Here is a 12,586-nt window from a genome sequence, read left to right on the forward strand (position 1 = left end):
GGAAACCCGCTGATTGCATTGGTGTCAATCTTCCCAGGAATCTTTGAACCACGTACTCCGACAGTTCGTGACATATTCTCCAACAATAAAATCTTCCCCGATGAGTTGATCGCCACCCTCATCTTCGTGAATTAAATTACCATCCCGATCCCCAGGCATACGAAAAGAACAAGCCGGGAATTGCGCCGCTTCCAAAATCAGGGTCTTCAGAGACAGTTAAGCTTGCTTGCTAAACCGCCGTGTGAACCAGCTTTTTCGCTTTTCCGGTTGCGTGGGTCGTTGCTGGCTATAGTCGCTGGTCATCGCTTTCCTTAGTATCACGCCCCGATCCTTCGGAGGAAGCTGAGGTGGCGGGACACCATAGTCCTGGGTGCCATTAGAATAGCCGTTGTACTCTCCACCATTCGCATTGGCATCTTGGACGCCCACAGTGAATGTGGGTGGCTGGTATGGCATATTTGAGCCAAACCCGATACCGTAGTCGTTCACCGGTTCCGGCAGACGTTTTGGCACAGCCTGCATGCGATCGAGCGAGCTGTTGTCACTGCTCGTAGGATCTGTCTGATATCCCAATGGCTCTGCTGATGAACCGCTGCCCGACGCAGATGCGACTGTCTCGTACGATCGATGGTTAATCGGGAGCGGATAATCGGCCGGAACTTGTTGCAGTCGGTGTGATGATGCAAACTGTGGCTCAGAGGCCATCCTTGGATATGTCCTCCTACCCGAAATTGGTGGGCCTGAGCCATATGCGTTGTTCTGCCCCGACTGTTGTTCTTGATAGGCATCTCGCTGCCCCATACCGCCCTGCCTCAAATCTTGTTGACTCCCTTCCATGTTTTTCCCGTACATCGTGGACTGAGGGCGGGTATTATAATAGCTATCGTGGGAAAACCGTGCATTACCGCCATCTGTTGCAGATACTGTTAGTCACGATTGCAGTCGAGGACGAAGAGGAAGCCTACTGCCGCCATAATAGCTGCTCCGTCGGTTGTTGCCCCATGCGACTGATTCCGAGTCTGGGTAGCGATTAGATTTGGTCTTGCGAATCGATGTGGGAGTCATGTTAAGCAGGGCTGGGGCTTACCTGAACGAAGAATCGACCGCCTTTTATCATACCCACCGTCAATTGCAGCCTCGAAGCTTCGAATTGTGTCTAACGGACGTTCCCAGCGACTTCGGGTGGGGTTGGAGAGGTCCGGATCAGCTATGGCACACGGTAAATTAGCCTTGCATCAGGGCAGCGCCATAATCATGCGCCAGAATTGCGCAACATACAGATTGGATTGCCATAGGCGTCCTTGAGTGCGATGCCCCGGAGAGGTGCAAGTGAAGATTTGACCGTCGCAGCAACCTCAGCTATCACCTTGTTAGCTGCATAAAGAGATGGAGAAAGCGCGGAGGATGGTGACCCACAAGGTTCTGCTTCTTCCATGGCTAGCCGTGGGTCTGCTTTGCTGTGTAGTCGTTTAGCCTCCTTCTCTGCTGATGTCTCGGTCAGGTCGATCTTGTTATTGTTGTGGGAGCCGTGAGATTTATCCGACCTGAAGCTGAAGCTCCTGGACTTTCGGGTCGTCGGGCTAGGCTTCTGGGGCTGCGCGACTGCAACAGGTTGATACTGCGGCGAATACTGCGGCGAGTACTGTGACGTGTATTGCTGCTGCTGCTGCTGCTGATATTCTGTTTGGCCCTGGAGAAACTGGTGAGGAGGGGCGGGCGGAGGTGGACTGCTCGAGGTTGCCATCGTAATGGATGGGCAGGTGCGATACTTAAATTAATATCCCCTTGAGCTGGCGTGAAAGGGGTGCAGTTTGGGCCTGCAACGAGTCTAAAATTGGTCTATCCTGGCTGTGGAAAACTGATATGGCAGTTCGTGGTGGCGGGAGGAGTGAAGGACCAGGCTAAGAGGGAGCTGGCTTTCGCGGAGGTGGGCCTTGATGGTTGGGGCCCCCTGTTGTCAGGTCGCAGTGGACCACAAATGCCTGCTATCGTGTCGCAGAAGCGTGGAAAATCAAGGCAGCGGGTCGCGTGGCTAGGATGTGTCCAAAGACGCGCAGTGGCAAACGGCCCAAAGACCTAGCCTAGCCAAAAAGGAACAGGTCTCTTCAGCAACAACAGTGTGCCTGGCAAGGACGGCGATAAGATGGCGACAGGGGTGAATTGATTTCTCCGGCTGGTGAGCTTTTCCAATGCGACAGTGTTGCTTTTGTGCACAAGTAACACCCGCCGCACGTAGACGACAGATCCCGCTCAGGCAAAAAAACGAAGCTCCCGGCGCAGGTTTGTGTCGTCTCCAGATATTCAATTATCTGTTTTATATCCGCCGAGATGCAGGTAACGAAATCGACGGTTTAGGACCCCCCGGAGAAAGAGCTCAATCCAACTGCGATGGGGTTTCGCCACTTGATCGCTGACGTCAGGATTCAGAGCTCCACCGAGCAAGAGGATCCCCCACGAGGATTTGAAGAGGACCACAGGGCGGTGCCTTGTCAAACAGGGATGCCTGTCGCTGCCCGTCCCAGCTACTTGGGAAAATGGCGTTCAGAGCACGATGCTGATGGCGATGGGTTGATTTCTCTGAATCCGATCTTTGTTAGTAAAGCCGCCGAGACCTTTCAAAGCCGGCTCTCCTGAGACTGGCTCTCATTAAGTCCTGCACCATGCAGGAATATAATTAAAGGCCGCCGTCAGGATGGGTTAGTGCTGTGCAATTTGGTGCTTACCTATTGACAGTCCCGTCTCGCGCACACAAGCCTTGGTTAGGGAAAGTTCGCTAGTAACCCAAAATGCTGCTGAAGTTGAGTGTACTATATCGAAAATGGGGTGGCGTGTGAAGACGGGCAACCCAGGTTTATACGAGAAAGGTTCGCAAAGCAAACGAAAGGTTAAACCAGTCACTTGGAGCTCAAGGAGCCACGCTGTACTCCACTTAAACGAAAGGACGTAAACCAAATGCGAAATATACAGATGGGTCACGACAAGCTGTCTGGAGGCCCAAAGGTTTTAGGAGAAGGTAGAAAACTGCTTAAACCCGTGGCGGGCCTCGTATGCTTAAGAATGATTTACAGTGTTATCCGGATGCAGTCGGGTTGCCGTGTGGATTGGGGGGGTGAGCACTGAGTTGGTTGCATGAGGCCAACGCCCGATGCGAGCAGTGGAGACCTCGGGAACTGCCCACACCACACCCCTCAGATTTGCGCTCCGGCTGTTTGGTCTTTCGTGCTCTCCTCCCCGAAGTAACATGCAGTACGGAGGCTCTGACACGAGTTTAACAGTCCACTACATCCTTACCTAACGCAAAGTCGATCTGTTGTGGGATCCGCAGCTACCCGGATCCATATCATTGCCTCGCACTGATGTGGCGGTCGATGCGCTGTTGTTAGGAGTGTGCTGTTACGGCCTCTAGTGACGGGACGGGAGCGAACTTGGGGACTCTGAGGACGCCACCCCTTGCCCTGATTTAGCAACGAGGTGGATGTACGTATTTGGGTCGGATGTCGGGTCTGGTGCGGGTCGGCAGGTTCGGGTCACCCAAGCAAGATAATGAAGACAAGGGCAAAAGCAGGCTGCGCCTCTGAAAGGGACACGCGGCGACTGTGAGGCCCCCGCGACCAACCGCAGAGAGAGGCCCGACATTATCATGAGGAATGTGTGGCCCAAATTTGCTGCACTCAGCTACGAAGAGGCACAGTTACTCACAGCTCAAGGGCCCATCAGGGATGAGTCCCAGGCTTACGGGTAATAAGCGGAAAATGTTCTTTGATAGGTAATCCAAAGTGATTTCTTCATGCCTGGCATGTGTCATTGTTGGCGTCCGCGTTGATGATCCTCCGTCTGGCGTTTCAAACTCTTTGTGAGAGCTACGAGCGCTTCCACCCCAGGCGGGGAGAGAACATGGACCAGCCTCCGAACTGAGATACAGTACCCGTACCAACATGGGTAGGTATATACCATTTTTGAGATTCCCATGCCAGCGACACACCATCGACCTATGCCACGAAATACGAATGCAACGGGTGCGTTGCAGCGAGTAGCTAGGTGCTGCAGCCTGCAGTCTGCAGAATACGAAGTGCGGCAATTCAAACCCAAAAGGTGGAATGACGGATATGTATGTACTGTACCCCGTACATTCGTTTAGCGGCATCTGCTAGGTTCATCAGCAGGATTAGTACTATTAGACCAAAGCCCGGAGGAGCATCCCGGCCTTGACTAGGTCGTTGCGAAAACTCCATCGATCATCATGACGGAAGCTAGTGGCGTAAACGGCCCCTTCCTCGCCTATATGAGTTTAATGCCTGCCCTAATATTATTCCAAGCGTCGGTCTCACAACAAGTCGGGCACTGGGAAGAAATGGAAAACCGGCCTGACAACCTGCGAAAATGGAAGATGCCTTTTTTGGACATAATATGCAAATCAAGCACACACAGGCTGCACGGGCTTCGCCCTATCTTCCGTGTCTGGACTTCCAACAAACCTGGAAAGCGGGTCGTGGGTCTCCCAAGGCACAGCAATACGGCAAGTGGTTGAGATTAACAATTGAGAGGACGGCGCCGCTGCGGTTTTCAGGCACGCCTGGGAATATAATTGTATACATGTATATGAGACTCATTGGCTGTTTGAAGAAGTTACCTAGATATATGGTACTATTGTATCCAGGACATTTCCTTAAGGATGGGGTGATGGTTGGTGATGCTCAGCCTCGGCATCGTGACTCTGGCCAAGGAAAAGGTCACTTTTGTCAACTCACAGGAGAACTTTGGTTGCCCAGTCCTGTATCTATCCGAGCGGTCGCCTGTGTCGGGCCCCGTAAGTGTCTGAACGGCGACAACGCGGGATTGGATCTGCCATTCGAGGTTTGCTGTCCCGTCCACTGTCGCCTTACCGACCTCCAAAACCTAGAACATCCGGTGCAGTGGCCGGTCAAGCTGCAGGAGCGAGCGGTTACAATCAAGACCAGACGTGGGCGCATTGCCGCACAGGAGACGAGCCACGTCCGTCTCTCGGGCTGTTTCCAAGATATTGATACCCCTGAAGACGAGAACAACATTATAATACTATGGCAAAAAAGTAGGTTCTTGTGGTACCTCGTCCAAGCTTCTCGAGAGAAACCTACGGCCCTAAGCCTGGAGTACCGCAATCAACCCCCTCCAAATCCCCCCTATCCGTCCTTTCTTGGTGCGTATGTTGGTGGACACGGACGGAAAGGCTATGGGAGCTTGAGTATTTTTCGAAATGGACAACCCCGGGCTACATTATATTTATGCAAATGAAAACACAAGCGCTAGGGAATGGTAAGGCTGGAGAGGTTGGAGTCGAGACTTAAAAAACCTTTCCCATCTACGGATACCATTCATGTGAGTCCCAACCACAGTCTTGCGTAATGTTACTCCTGTACATACACGCCGTAACAATGCACAGATGATAGGTAAGAACTTATGAAAATGAACCAACACCCCATGGCACTCTCATACCCTTCACAGACAGCCCGGCAGCTTCGGAGAGTTTTGGCCTACCTCAACTCTCGCCCATTAGATCGTCATGATCTGGTTGCAGTGTACCCTGGGATACCAGCCCCTGGCTAACAAGCTAACGGCGGCGGCGGCGGCGGCGTGGCTGTGGTGAGGGGGGAGGAGGGAGGAGGGGGTGGGGGACGTTGGTCGCGGTCGCGGTCGCGGTCGTGGTTGTGGTTGTGGTCCGGCCGGGCCGGAGATGTCTTGAATAGAAAGCCACGACTGTTTCAAGGAGATTTCCAGATGATCAGAATTACACCGGAACACTCGGTTCTTCTTGTTGAGTTTGTGAGAGAGTGGTATGCTTATGGCCGTGGCTGTTAGAGCAAGTGTCGAACGCCGCAAGAACCCGATGATAAAACTCGGGTCAATTATGTGCTGAGACCATCTTAAACGGTGTTTGTTATACCCTTCTCCGACCAACACAGCGGTTATCGATAAACACCTCTGGTTGGAAAGCTGCTTGGTCGTACATCGGGAGGCTCAATGCTACTCTTTTTTGATCTCGCATGTTTGAAATACATTACCCCCGGGCTCCCCACCAGTTGGCTCGCGTGCCCCGGGAAATGTTGCTGTGGCGTCCCGTTTCGTGCAAAGCTCACCTTCCGATGGTGATGCATCGGATACGGATAAAAAGCCACAAAATTGGGGATGGTCCGGCTCAAGACTTTCTTGAGCTAAGACAGAGTTCCGGAAACTCGATAATAGACGAAGTAATTTGCTCGAAGCGGATTCCTGGCACTTGGGTATAAACTGAATCTACGCCAGCTTCCCAGGTTGCAGATGGGATCATCAGCGAACAGAGGTCGCGCCTTTCACTAACCGAACATAAACCAGACAAATATGTTCAGAGGAGCTCTGCACTTTTGTATAGGTCGAGCTTACAACTTTCACAACACTTGTTTTGGGAATGTCACTCAGCACGTTGAAGTATGCTCCAAAGAGTTAGACGCCGCAGGGCTATCTTCCCACAACCCCACGACATGTGAGGGATGCTCTGTAAGACATCATCAGCTCGGGGCGGATTCAGTTATTTTTGACATGAGAAAAAGTGAATTCTCCATTGAGTTGCCCTGAATCCTTCCAACGAACTGCTGTTTACACCCAAGATTGTGGGGTCCCCAAATCGCAATGTCATATTTGGTTTTGCCTTGATCTGAATGCTAGTAGCAGGGCTTGTTTGTTGAGTCCTTGCCTAACCCGGATGCACCGAAATCATGAACCATCTTTACCAACCAACTCCGGCCTGACCCTTTTGCTTATATCGACGAGGGATAGAGCATGATGCGAACGGACGCGCCAAAAGACTTCGCGGGGAGGGGGGTGGCGAACTTCGTGCGCACTACACCCGAGTTGCCTAGAGTCAATCAGCACAAGGCGTTTCAGTCAAGTTGAGAGAATCATATTGGGTATTACCATGTGGTCTCGTCACCTTGCCCCAAATAACGCGGATCTTGGTTCCGCGAATCTCCTTCTGGCCCCGGTAGACATATGCGACCTTCTTGCCAAGGTAGAAGCTGCATCTCTGGGTCAACATTCTGCGTCTTATACCAAGGACGTGTGGGTGACATACTTGGCAGCAGCGGTATCATCGACACCCTCGATCTTGACGAGGCTGGTCCGGGGGTGGGTGTTCCGGCGGCCGCGCTGGTAGCTCAGGTGGCGACCCCTAAATAGCATCATTATCAGCCCATCGGTTCCAGTAGTGACCCTGTCCCCAAAGGTCGATGGGAAAGCCCATATGCTCGTGCCAAGGTTCGCCAGAGTGGCAACTCGGTGTTGGCTTCGCATGCGTCGCATCATGTGTTCGGGTTCTGGAATGGTACTCACTTCACATATACTAGAACAAAGTTAGCGGAGATCAATTGATGCAAGGTAGTTCGTGGTATCAATATTGGCAGCAGTCGCGATCGCGACCGCGACGACATGCCGATGACATCGCGAAAAGAAAAATGGGGTTGGTCGTCTCACATCTGTGGCCAGCTTCGGTAGGCATCTTGACTGACGAGGTGTTTCCGGCTCGATTAGTATTTCCTCGGTGCCACGATGAATGGCGATTCAGCAAAATGTCTTCGACAAAGACGATGCTGATCCGGAGTCCTGGTTAGGCGACGTGGTTGTGGCTCTGCACTTCGATGCCCCAAGTAAATTCGTAAAATTGCGTGGTGCGATTCGGTAGGGCTTGGGCTGGGTTTTCGGTTGCTCGGATTATCATATGCGCGTCTCCGACAACTTGCCAAGCCTCCTTTCTCAACACCCGGTGTATGTATAACGTTGAAGTGGGGGAAAACATGCGCCCCATTCAAGAACGCCATCTTTGGCAGCCGCAAATGATGTAATTAAATGCCGACTTGCGGATACCCCACCTCTGATTCAGTTCACCTCAACCCATCCAGACTCAAAACCCAACCGTTTGAACAGGGCCTGGCCCAAGTCTGCTTGGTGATTCATGAAAGGGAGCCCCGGTGGCTTTGGTATTTGCTTGTTCTCTTGTTCCCCCTAAAGGTGAAATACCCCGATGACCTCCAGCCTCTCTCTGACTCTTTTACCTTACGGGTCACTGTGTGCACTTTTATGAAATCCTGAGCTGAAGGCGACAAACGCGTACTCGAACTTCTTGGGCAATCTAATAAACAAGTCCGGAGTAGCACAGGCCGCGTGGTATCTAGGTTCGTTCAAGCACAATGTTCACGTTAAATAGTATCCTGTACGAATCTAATGTCCTTATCAATTAACTACCATGTGCTGTGATCGCTTCAAGGACCTGGTGCGCCAATGATTCACGCATTTGAGCTGCTTACCAATGGCCTTTTGTGTTCCCTTTCTTACTCGTCTCCGTAAACTTCCTTGTGTTTTGTTTGGGTATAATTGGAATGGCCCACAGATGGAAAGAAGAGCTTCAAGTTCAGCAAGTTGGGAAACTAGACCGGGTCTCGGAGATGCTGCGGGACCTAACTGCGGCGAGATCTATGCACAAGACATAGGCGCCTTGCCTATTGCTTTCAAAATAACCGGAAAGTCTTGGCCTCCTACCGGATCTCGGACTTGGATGGAGAAGGCTCACAGGTTGCGGGGCCTCCGGTCCCTTTGCTTTGCACTGCGGTGGTTAGCAAAGGTAGTGGAGGTAGGTGCCATACCTAACGTCGAATACAGAACATAAAACACGAGAAGGATAACGGGCCTACGAAGCATTTTGAAATACGGAGTTTGGAGGCCTCTTTTGCTACGGCTAGTACCAAAGCCAGCGATTAGTTTTGATTGCCATGTTTGTTATTATTTTCGATTCCTGACTTTTGATGTTGAGCGGCTGGGGGTTTCGGTGTATAGAAGTAACCACGCAGCGGGACAGCCAGCAAACAGATCCATTGGGGTAATGATCAAACATGGCTTTACCGTGGGGTTGGCCATTCTCCCGGCATACTAGCTGGCGCAAGCACACTATCTCGGGACTTCCGCTGTCAGGGAGTTCTGCCTATGTCGGTGTTCGCGAAATCTAGGTAGGGTGACTAGAGATCAAAGCCCCTGGCCTAAACGAGACTAAATTCATGGCTGCGGTATTTCTGCGCAGGTTGAGAAGGGCGAACAGGTCAACCGCTCCGCGAACGAAAGTGGCTTCGATGGGAATCTGCTGCTCCGTCCAGAAGCCGGCACCAAGGTACCACCTTATGTATGTACTCGGTCGATATGGACGGAGAAGAGGATAGCCCCGCCGTCCTCAACAGAATCAACCCCGCATGCCCCTCCCTCACTGAGCGTAGAGTAGCAGCCTTTCTTCCCAGACACGGATGCAACAGATCCTGGAACGCCAAAGAAAGACTCTGAAATGGGGTACTTGACAAACCGGATAGGTACTGAGGTCGCTTGCTACAATCGCCGCGGCCGGCGTTGTCATCCGGGAAGCATGGAACTTGGGTGTCAACGAAACTGTTCACTCTTTGCCACTCCGCTGTCAGTTTGCGGTGGAATTGAAAGGTCTGTATCCGTACATACGCCCATCAAATACCGTACGTTATATGTACCTCAGGCTAATCAAGGTACCTTTCCTAGGTCGCTCAGGTATGGACACTTTGGGTTGCGGAATAAATTGCAACATTCCCGTAGAATACATTCATAAGTCCGACTGTCAAACTCGAGAATACTTCGGTTTCGGTGCTGGTTCCGCATCTTTGCCAGCCTCCAAGGGCAACTATGTTATACGAATAAGTGGTTCTTTAAAAGGGCCGACCGACCTTTCTATAGTCCTCTTCGCATGCCAATCGTGCAATCAAGTATTGAGCAAGGGCGAGAAAGGGGTGGCCATCCGGAGACCTCGGAGAGATGTTGCAGACCTGCTTGAATATAATGGGTCCAAGCTTCTCTTCGGGGCGTCTACAACGCAAGGCGGGACCCTGAGTAAGCTCCCCCTCGTTCGAGTCCCCTGCTCTTTAGCTCTGGTCTGCGCATCACTCAGTATCCTCCTAGGCCGTAGAAACACCATTATCCCCAAAACCTGATCGAACTCCATCCGCCAGGCTTCCTCACTCCTTTCTCGGGCAACCAAAATCACCTCGGACCCTCTTGTATATTGACGTCCTCTCCATTATCTAGTCGTCGCCGATTTTTGATTTGGAAACGAGGCTAGACGAGTCCGACAAGATGGCCTCTGACATGCATTCTTCCGCAGGGTAAGTGCCCGCCATCACCCCGCCATTCAGCATCATGACTGCTAGTGGGGCTTGGACAAGTTGGGATAGCTATTTCTCCGATCGCCTTCGGGGCGAGAGAACAACTCGCACCCTTTGGGTTTCCAGGAGGTCCTACGCGATGCGCCAGGCAGCAGCAAGGCCAAATTGCAACCCGAAAACAATATTGGTACTGTGCTAACAGGAATCGGTCGCCAGTGCCATCGAGCTCAAGGACAACACCGTCATCGTTGTCCTGGGCGCCTCGGGCGACCTCGCAAAGAAGAAGACAGTACGTGTCTTGTGACTGCTTCCTTTTTATTTATTTTATGCGCAATTGGCTGACCCTTACTAGTTTCCCGCGCTCTTTGGACTCGTGAGTGCGCCCTGCTACCCTCCCAGGACCAGAAAGGAGGGGCGACTGAACTCTGCCGCAGTACCGAAACCAGTTCCTGCCCAAGGATATCAAGATTGTCGGCTATGCGCGCACGAAGATGGACGCCGACGAATACAAGCGCCGGATCAAGTCGTACATCAAGACGCCGACCAAGGATATTGAACAGCAACTGGAGGAGTTTTGCTCAATCTGCACATACGTTTCGGGCCAGTACGACCGGGACGAGTCCTTTACGCAGTTGAACAAGCACCTTGAAGAGCTGGAGGCCGGTCGCAAGGAGACTAACAGGCTTTTCTACATGGCGCTGCCTCCTAGTGTCTTCACCATCGTGTCGCAGCACCTGAAGAAGTGCTGCTACCCATCGAAGGGCATTGCCCGTGTCATCGTGAGTTGTGCCGCAGCCGCGCCGAGGCTCGCTGCACTTGCAACTAACAACGTTTCAGGTCGAGAAGCCGTTTGGCAAAGACTTGGCAAGCTCTCGCGAGCTGCAGAAGTCGCTCGAGCCTGACTGGAAGGAGGATGAGCTATTCCGGATTGACCACTATCTTGGTAAAGAGATGGTCAAGAACATTCTCATTCTTCGTTTTGGCAACTCGTTCCTGGGCGCCACCTGGAACAGGAGCCATATCGACAATGTCCAGATTACATTCAAGGAACCCTTTGGCACCGAGGGTCGCGGTGGGTACTTTGATGAGTTTGGCATCATTCGCGATGTCATGCAGAACCACTTGCTCCAAGTCCTCACGCTCCTTGCCATGGAACGGCCCATTTCGTTCTCGTCTGAAGACATTCGAGACGAGAAGGTGCGAGTTCTTCGTGCGATTCCGGCAATCGAGCCCAAGAATGTCATCATCGGTCAGTACGGAAAGTCTCTTGACGGCAGCAAGCCGTCGTACAAGGAGGACGACACTGTGCCCAAGGACTCGCGCTGCCCCACATTCTGCGCGCTCGTTGCCTACATCAAGAACGAGCGGTGGGATGGTGTCCCGTTCATCATGAAGGCAGGCAAGGCGCTAAATGAGCAAAAGACGGAGATCCGTGTGCAGTTCAAAGATGTTACTTCGGGGATCTTTAAGGATATTCCCCGGAACGAGCTCGTGATGCGCATTCAGCCGAATGAGAGCGTCTACATCAAGATGAATTCGAAGCTTCCCGGCCTGACCATGCAGACTGTTGTCACAGAGCTTGACCTGACATACAGGAGAAGATTCTCGGATCTGAAAATCCCAGAGGCTTACGAGTCTCTGATTCTCGACTGCCTGAAGGGCGATCATTCGAACTTTGTCCGAGACGACGAACTCGATGCTAGCTGGCGGATTTTCACGCCTCTTTTGCACTATCTAGATGACAACAAGGAAATCATCCCGATGGAGTATCCGTATGGTGAGTTAGACCCTAGTTGCATTTTCGAGAACAAGAACAAGAAGAAAAAAAAAGTAAGGATGATACTGACAACTGGCACCTAGGCTCCCGAGGGCCTGCTGTTCTGGACGATTTTACATCGTCGTACGGATACAAGTTCAGCGATGCTGCAGGATACCAATGGCCGACGACATCGGCTCTGGGTCCGGGAAACAAGTTGTGAGTAGCTGGACGCTGCCTGACGTTGTGTTTTCGTGATCGCTATTCGGTGGCTTGATTGAGAGCAATTGTTAAGTAAAAATATTTGACATAGTTGAACATATCACGATCATGATAACGTCAATCTGGACACGCGGCTTCCAAGATAATTGGAACCAGAAGCTCCGCTAAGGGCTGAAAGCCACAGGGCTACACGCTGCGCTTGTAGCAGGGCTGAAACCGAGGTTGATGAGAGATGACGGCAACGTATGTATCTTTCCCTGTGACAGGGTCGTTGGAGTTCTCCGTGGTTCGTCGTGCGGTTGGTAATGGCTTGCAAGAAAGGAACGAGTTGAACATCTGCTGCAGTGGCATCCCAACGGCATGCAGCGCACACATGTGGAATAGATAGTCTGGATGCGACTAATTCATTGACATGTTCCATTAGCCATTGGCA

At 51.9% G+C, this 12,586-nt stretch overlaps 4 protein-coding genes across 4 annotated transcripts; 2 read left to right on the plus strand and 2 right to left on the minus strand.

Moving 5' to 3' along the window:
* Nucleotides 1-216: 216 nt before the first annotated feature.
* On the minus strand, nucleotides 217-1,744 carry B0T26DRAFT_736859 (uncharacterized protein; the record flags this gene model as incomplete). The annotated part of the gene is made up of 5 exons (XM_060443375.1): nucleotides 217-911; nucleotides 966-1,019; nucleotides 1,088-1,207; nucleotides 1,279-1,359; nucleotides 1,417-1,744. The coding sequence occupies 5 exons, from the start codon at nucleotides 1,742-1,744 to the stop codon at nucleotides 217-219; spliced, it is 1,278 nt and encodes a 425-aa protein (XP_060302973.1).
* Nucleotides 1,745-4,156: 2,412 nt separating this feature from the next.
* B0T26DRAFT_687056 (uncharacterized protein) lies at nucleotides 4,157-5,622 on the plus strand. Its single transcript, XM_060440926.1, has one exon. It carries the CDS (start codon nucleotides 4,381-4,383, stop codon nucleotides 5,269-5,271), a length of 891 nt encoding a protein of 296 aa, XP_060302974.1. The 5' UTR covers nucleotides 4,157-4,380; the 3' UTR covers nucleotides 5,272-5,622.
* Nucleotides 5,623-6,770: 1,148 nt separating this feature from the next.
* Nucleotides 6,771-7,507, minus strand: B0T26DRAFT_670431 (ribosomal protein L35A; the record flags this gene model as incomplete). The annotated part of the gene is made up of 5 exons (XM_060439178.1): nucleotides 6,771-6,868; nucleotides 6,928-7,028; nucleotides 7,085-7,180; nucleotides 7,342-7,351; nucleotides 7,483-7,507. 5 exons carry the CDS (start codon nucleotides 7,505-7,507, stop codon nucleotides 6,771-6,773), a joined length of 330 nt encoding a protein of 109 aa, XP_060302975.1.
* Nucleotides 7,508-10,146: 2,639 nt separating this feature from the next.
* Nucleotides 10,147-12,154, plus strand: B0T26DRAFT_736861 (glucose-6-phosphate dehydrogenase; the record flags this gene model as incomplete). Its single annotated transcript, XM_060443376.1, has 6 exons — nucleotides 10,147-10,175; nucleotides 10,392-10,464; nucleotides 10,528-10,548; nucleotides 10,610-10,954; nucleotides 11,013-11,952; nucleotides 12,036-12,154. 6 exons carry the CDS (start codon nucleotides 10,147-10,149, stop codon nucleotides 12,152-12,154), a joined length of 1,527 nt encoding a protein of 508 aa, XP_060302976.1.
* Nucleotides 12,155-12,586: the final 432 nt, after the last annotated feature.

The sequence above is a fragment of the Lasiosphaeria miniovina genome, assembly GCF_030549165.1.
Source record: "Lasiosphaeria miniovina strain SMH2392-1A chromosome Unknown B0T26scaffold_1, whole genome shotgun sequence".
In the NCBI taxonomy this organism is placed as follows: Eukaryota; Fungi; Ascomycota; class Sordariomycetes; order Sordariales; family Lasiosphaeriaceae; genus Lasiosphaeria; species Lasiosphaeria miniovina.

What these genes read in the sequence shown, in the direction of transcription:
- B0T26DRAFT_687056 (XM_060440926.1), top strand. Translation starts at nt 4,381, where the DNA reads ATGGAAGATGCCTTTTTTGGACATAATATGCAAATCAAGCACACACAG.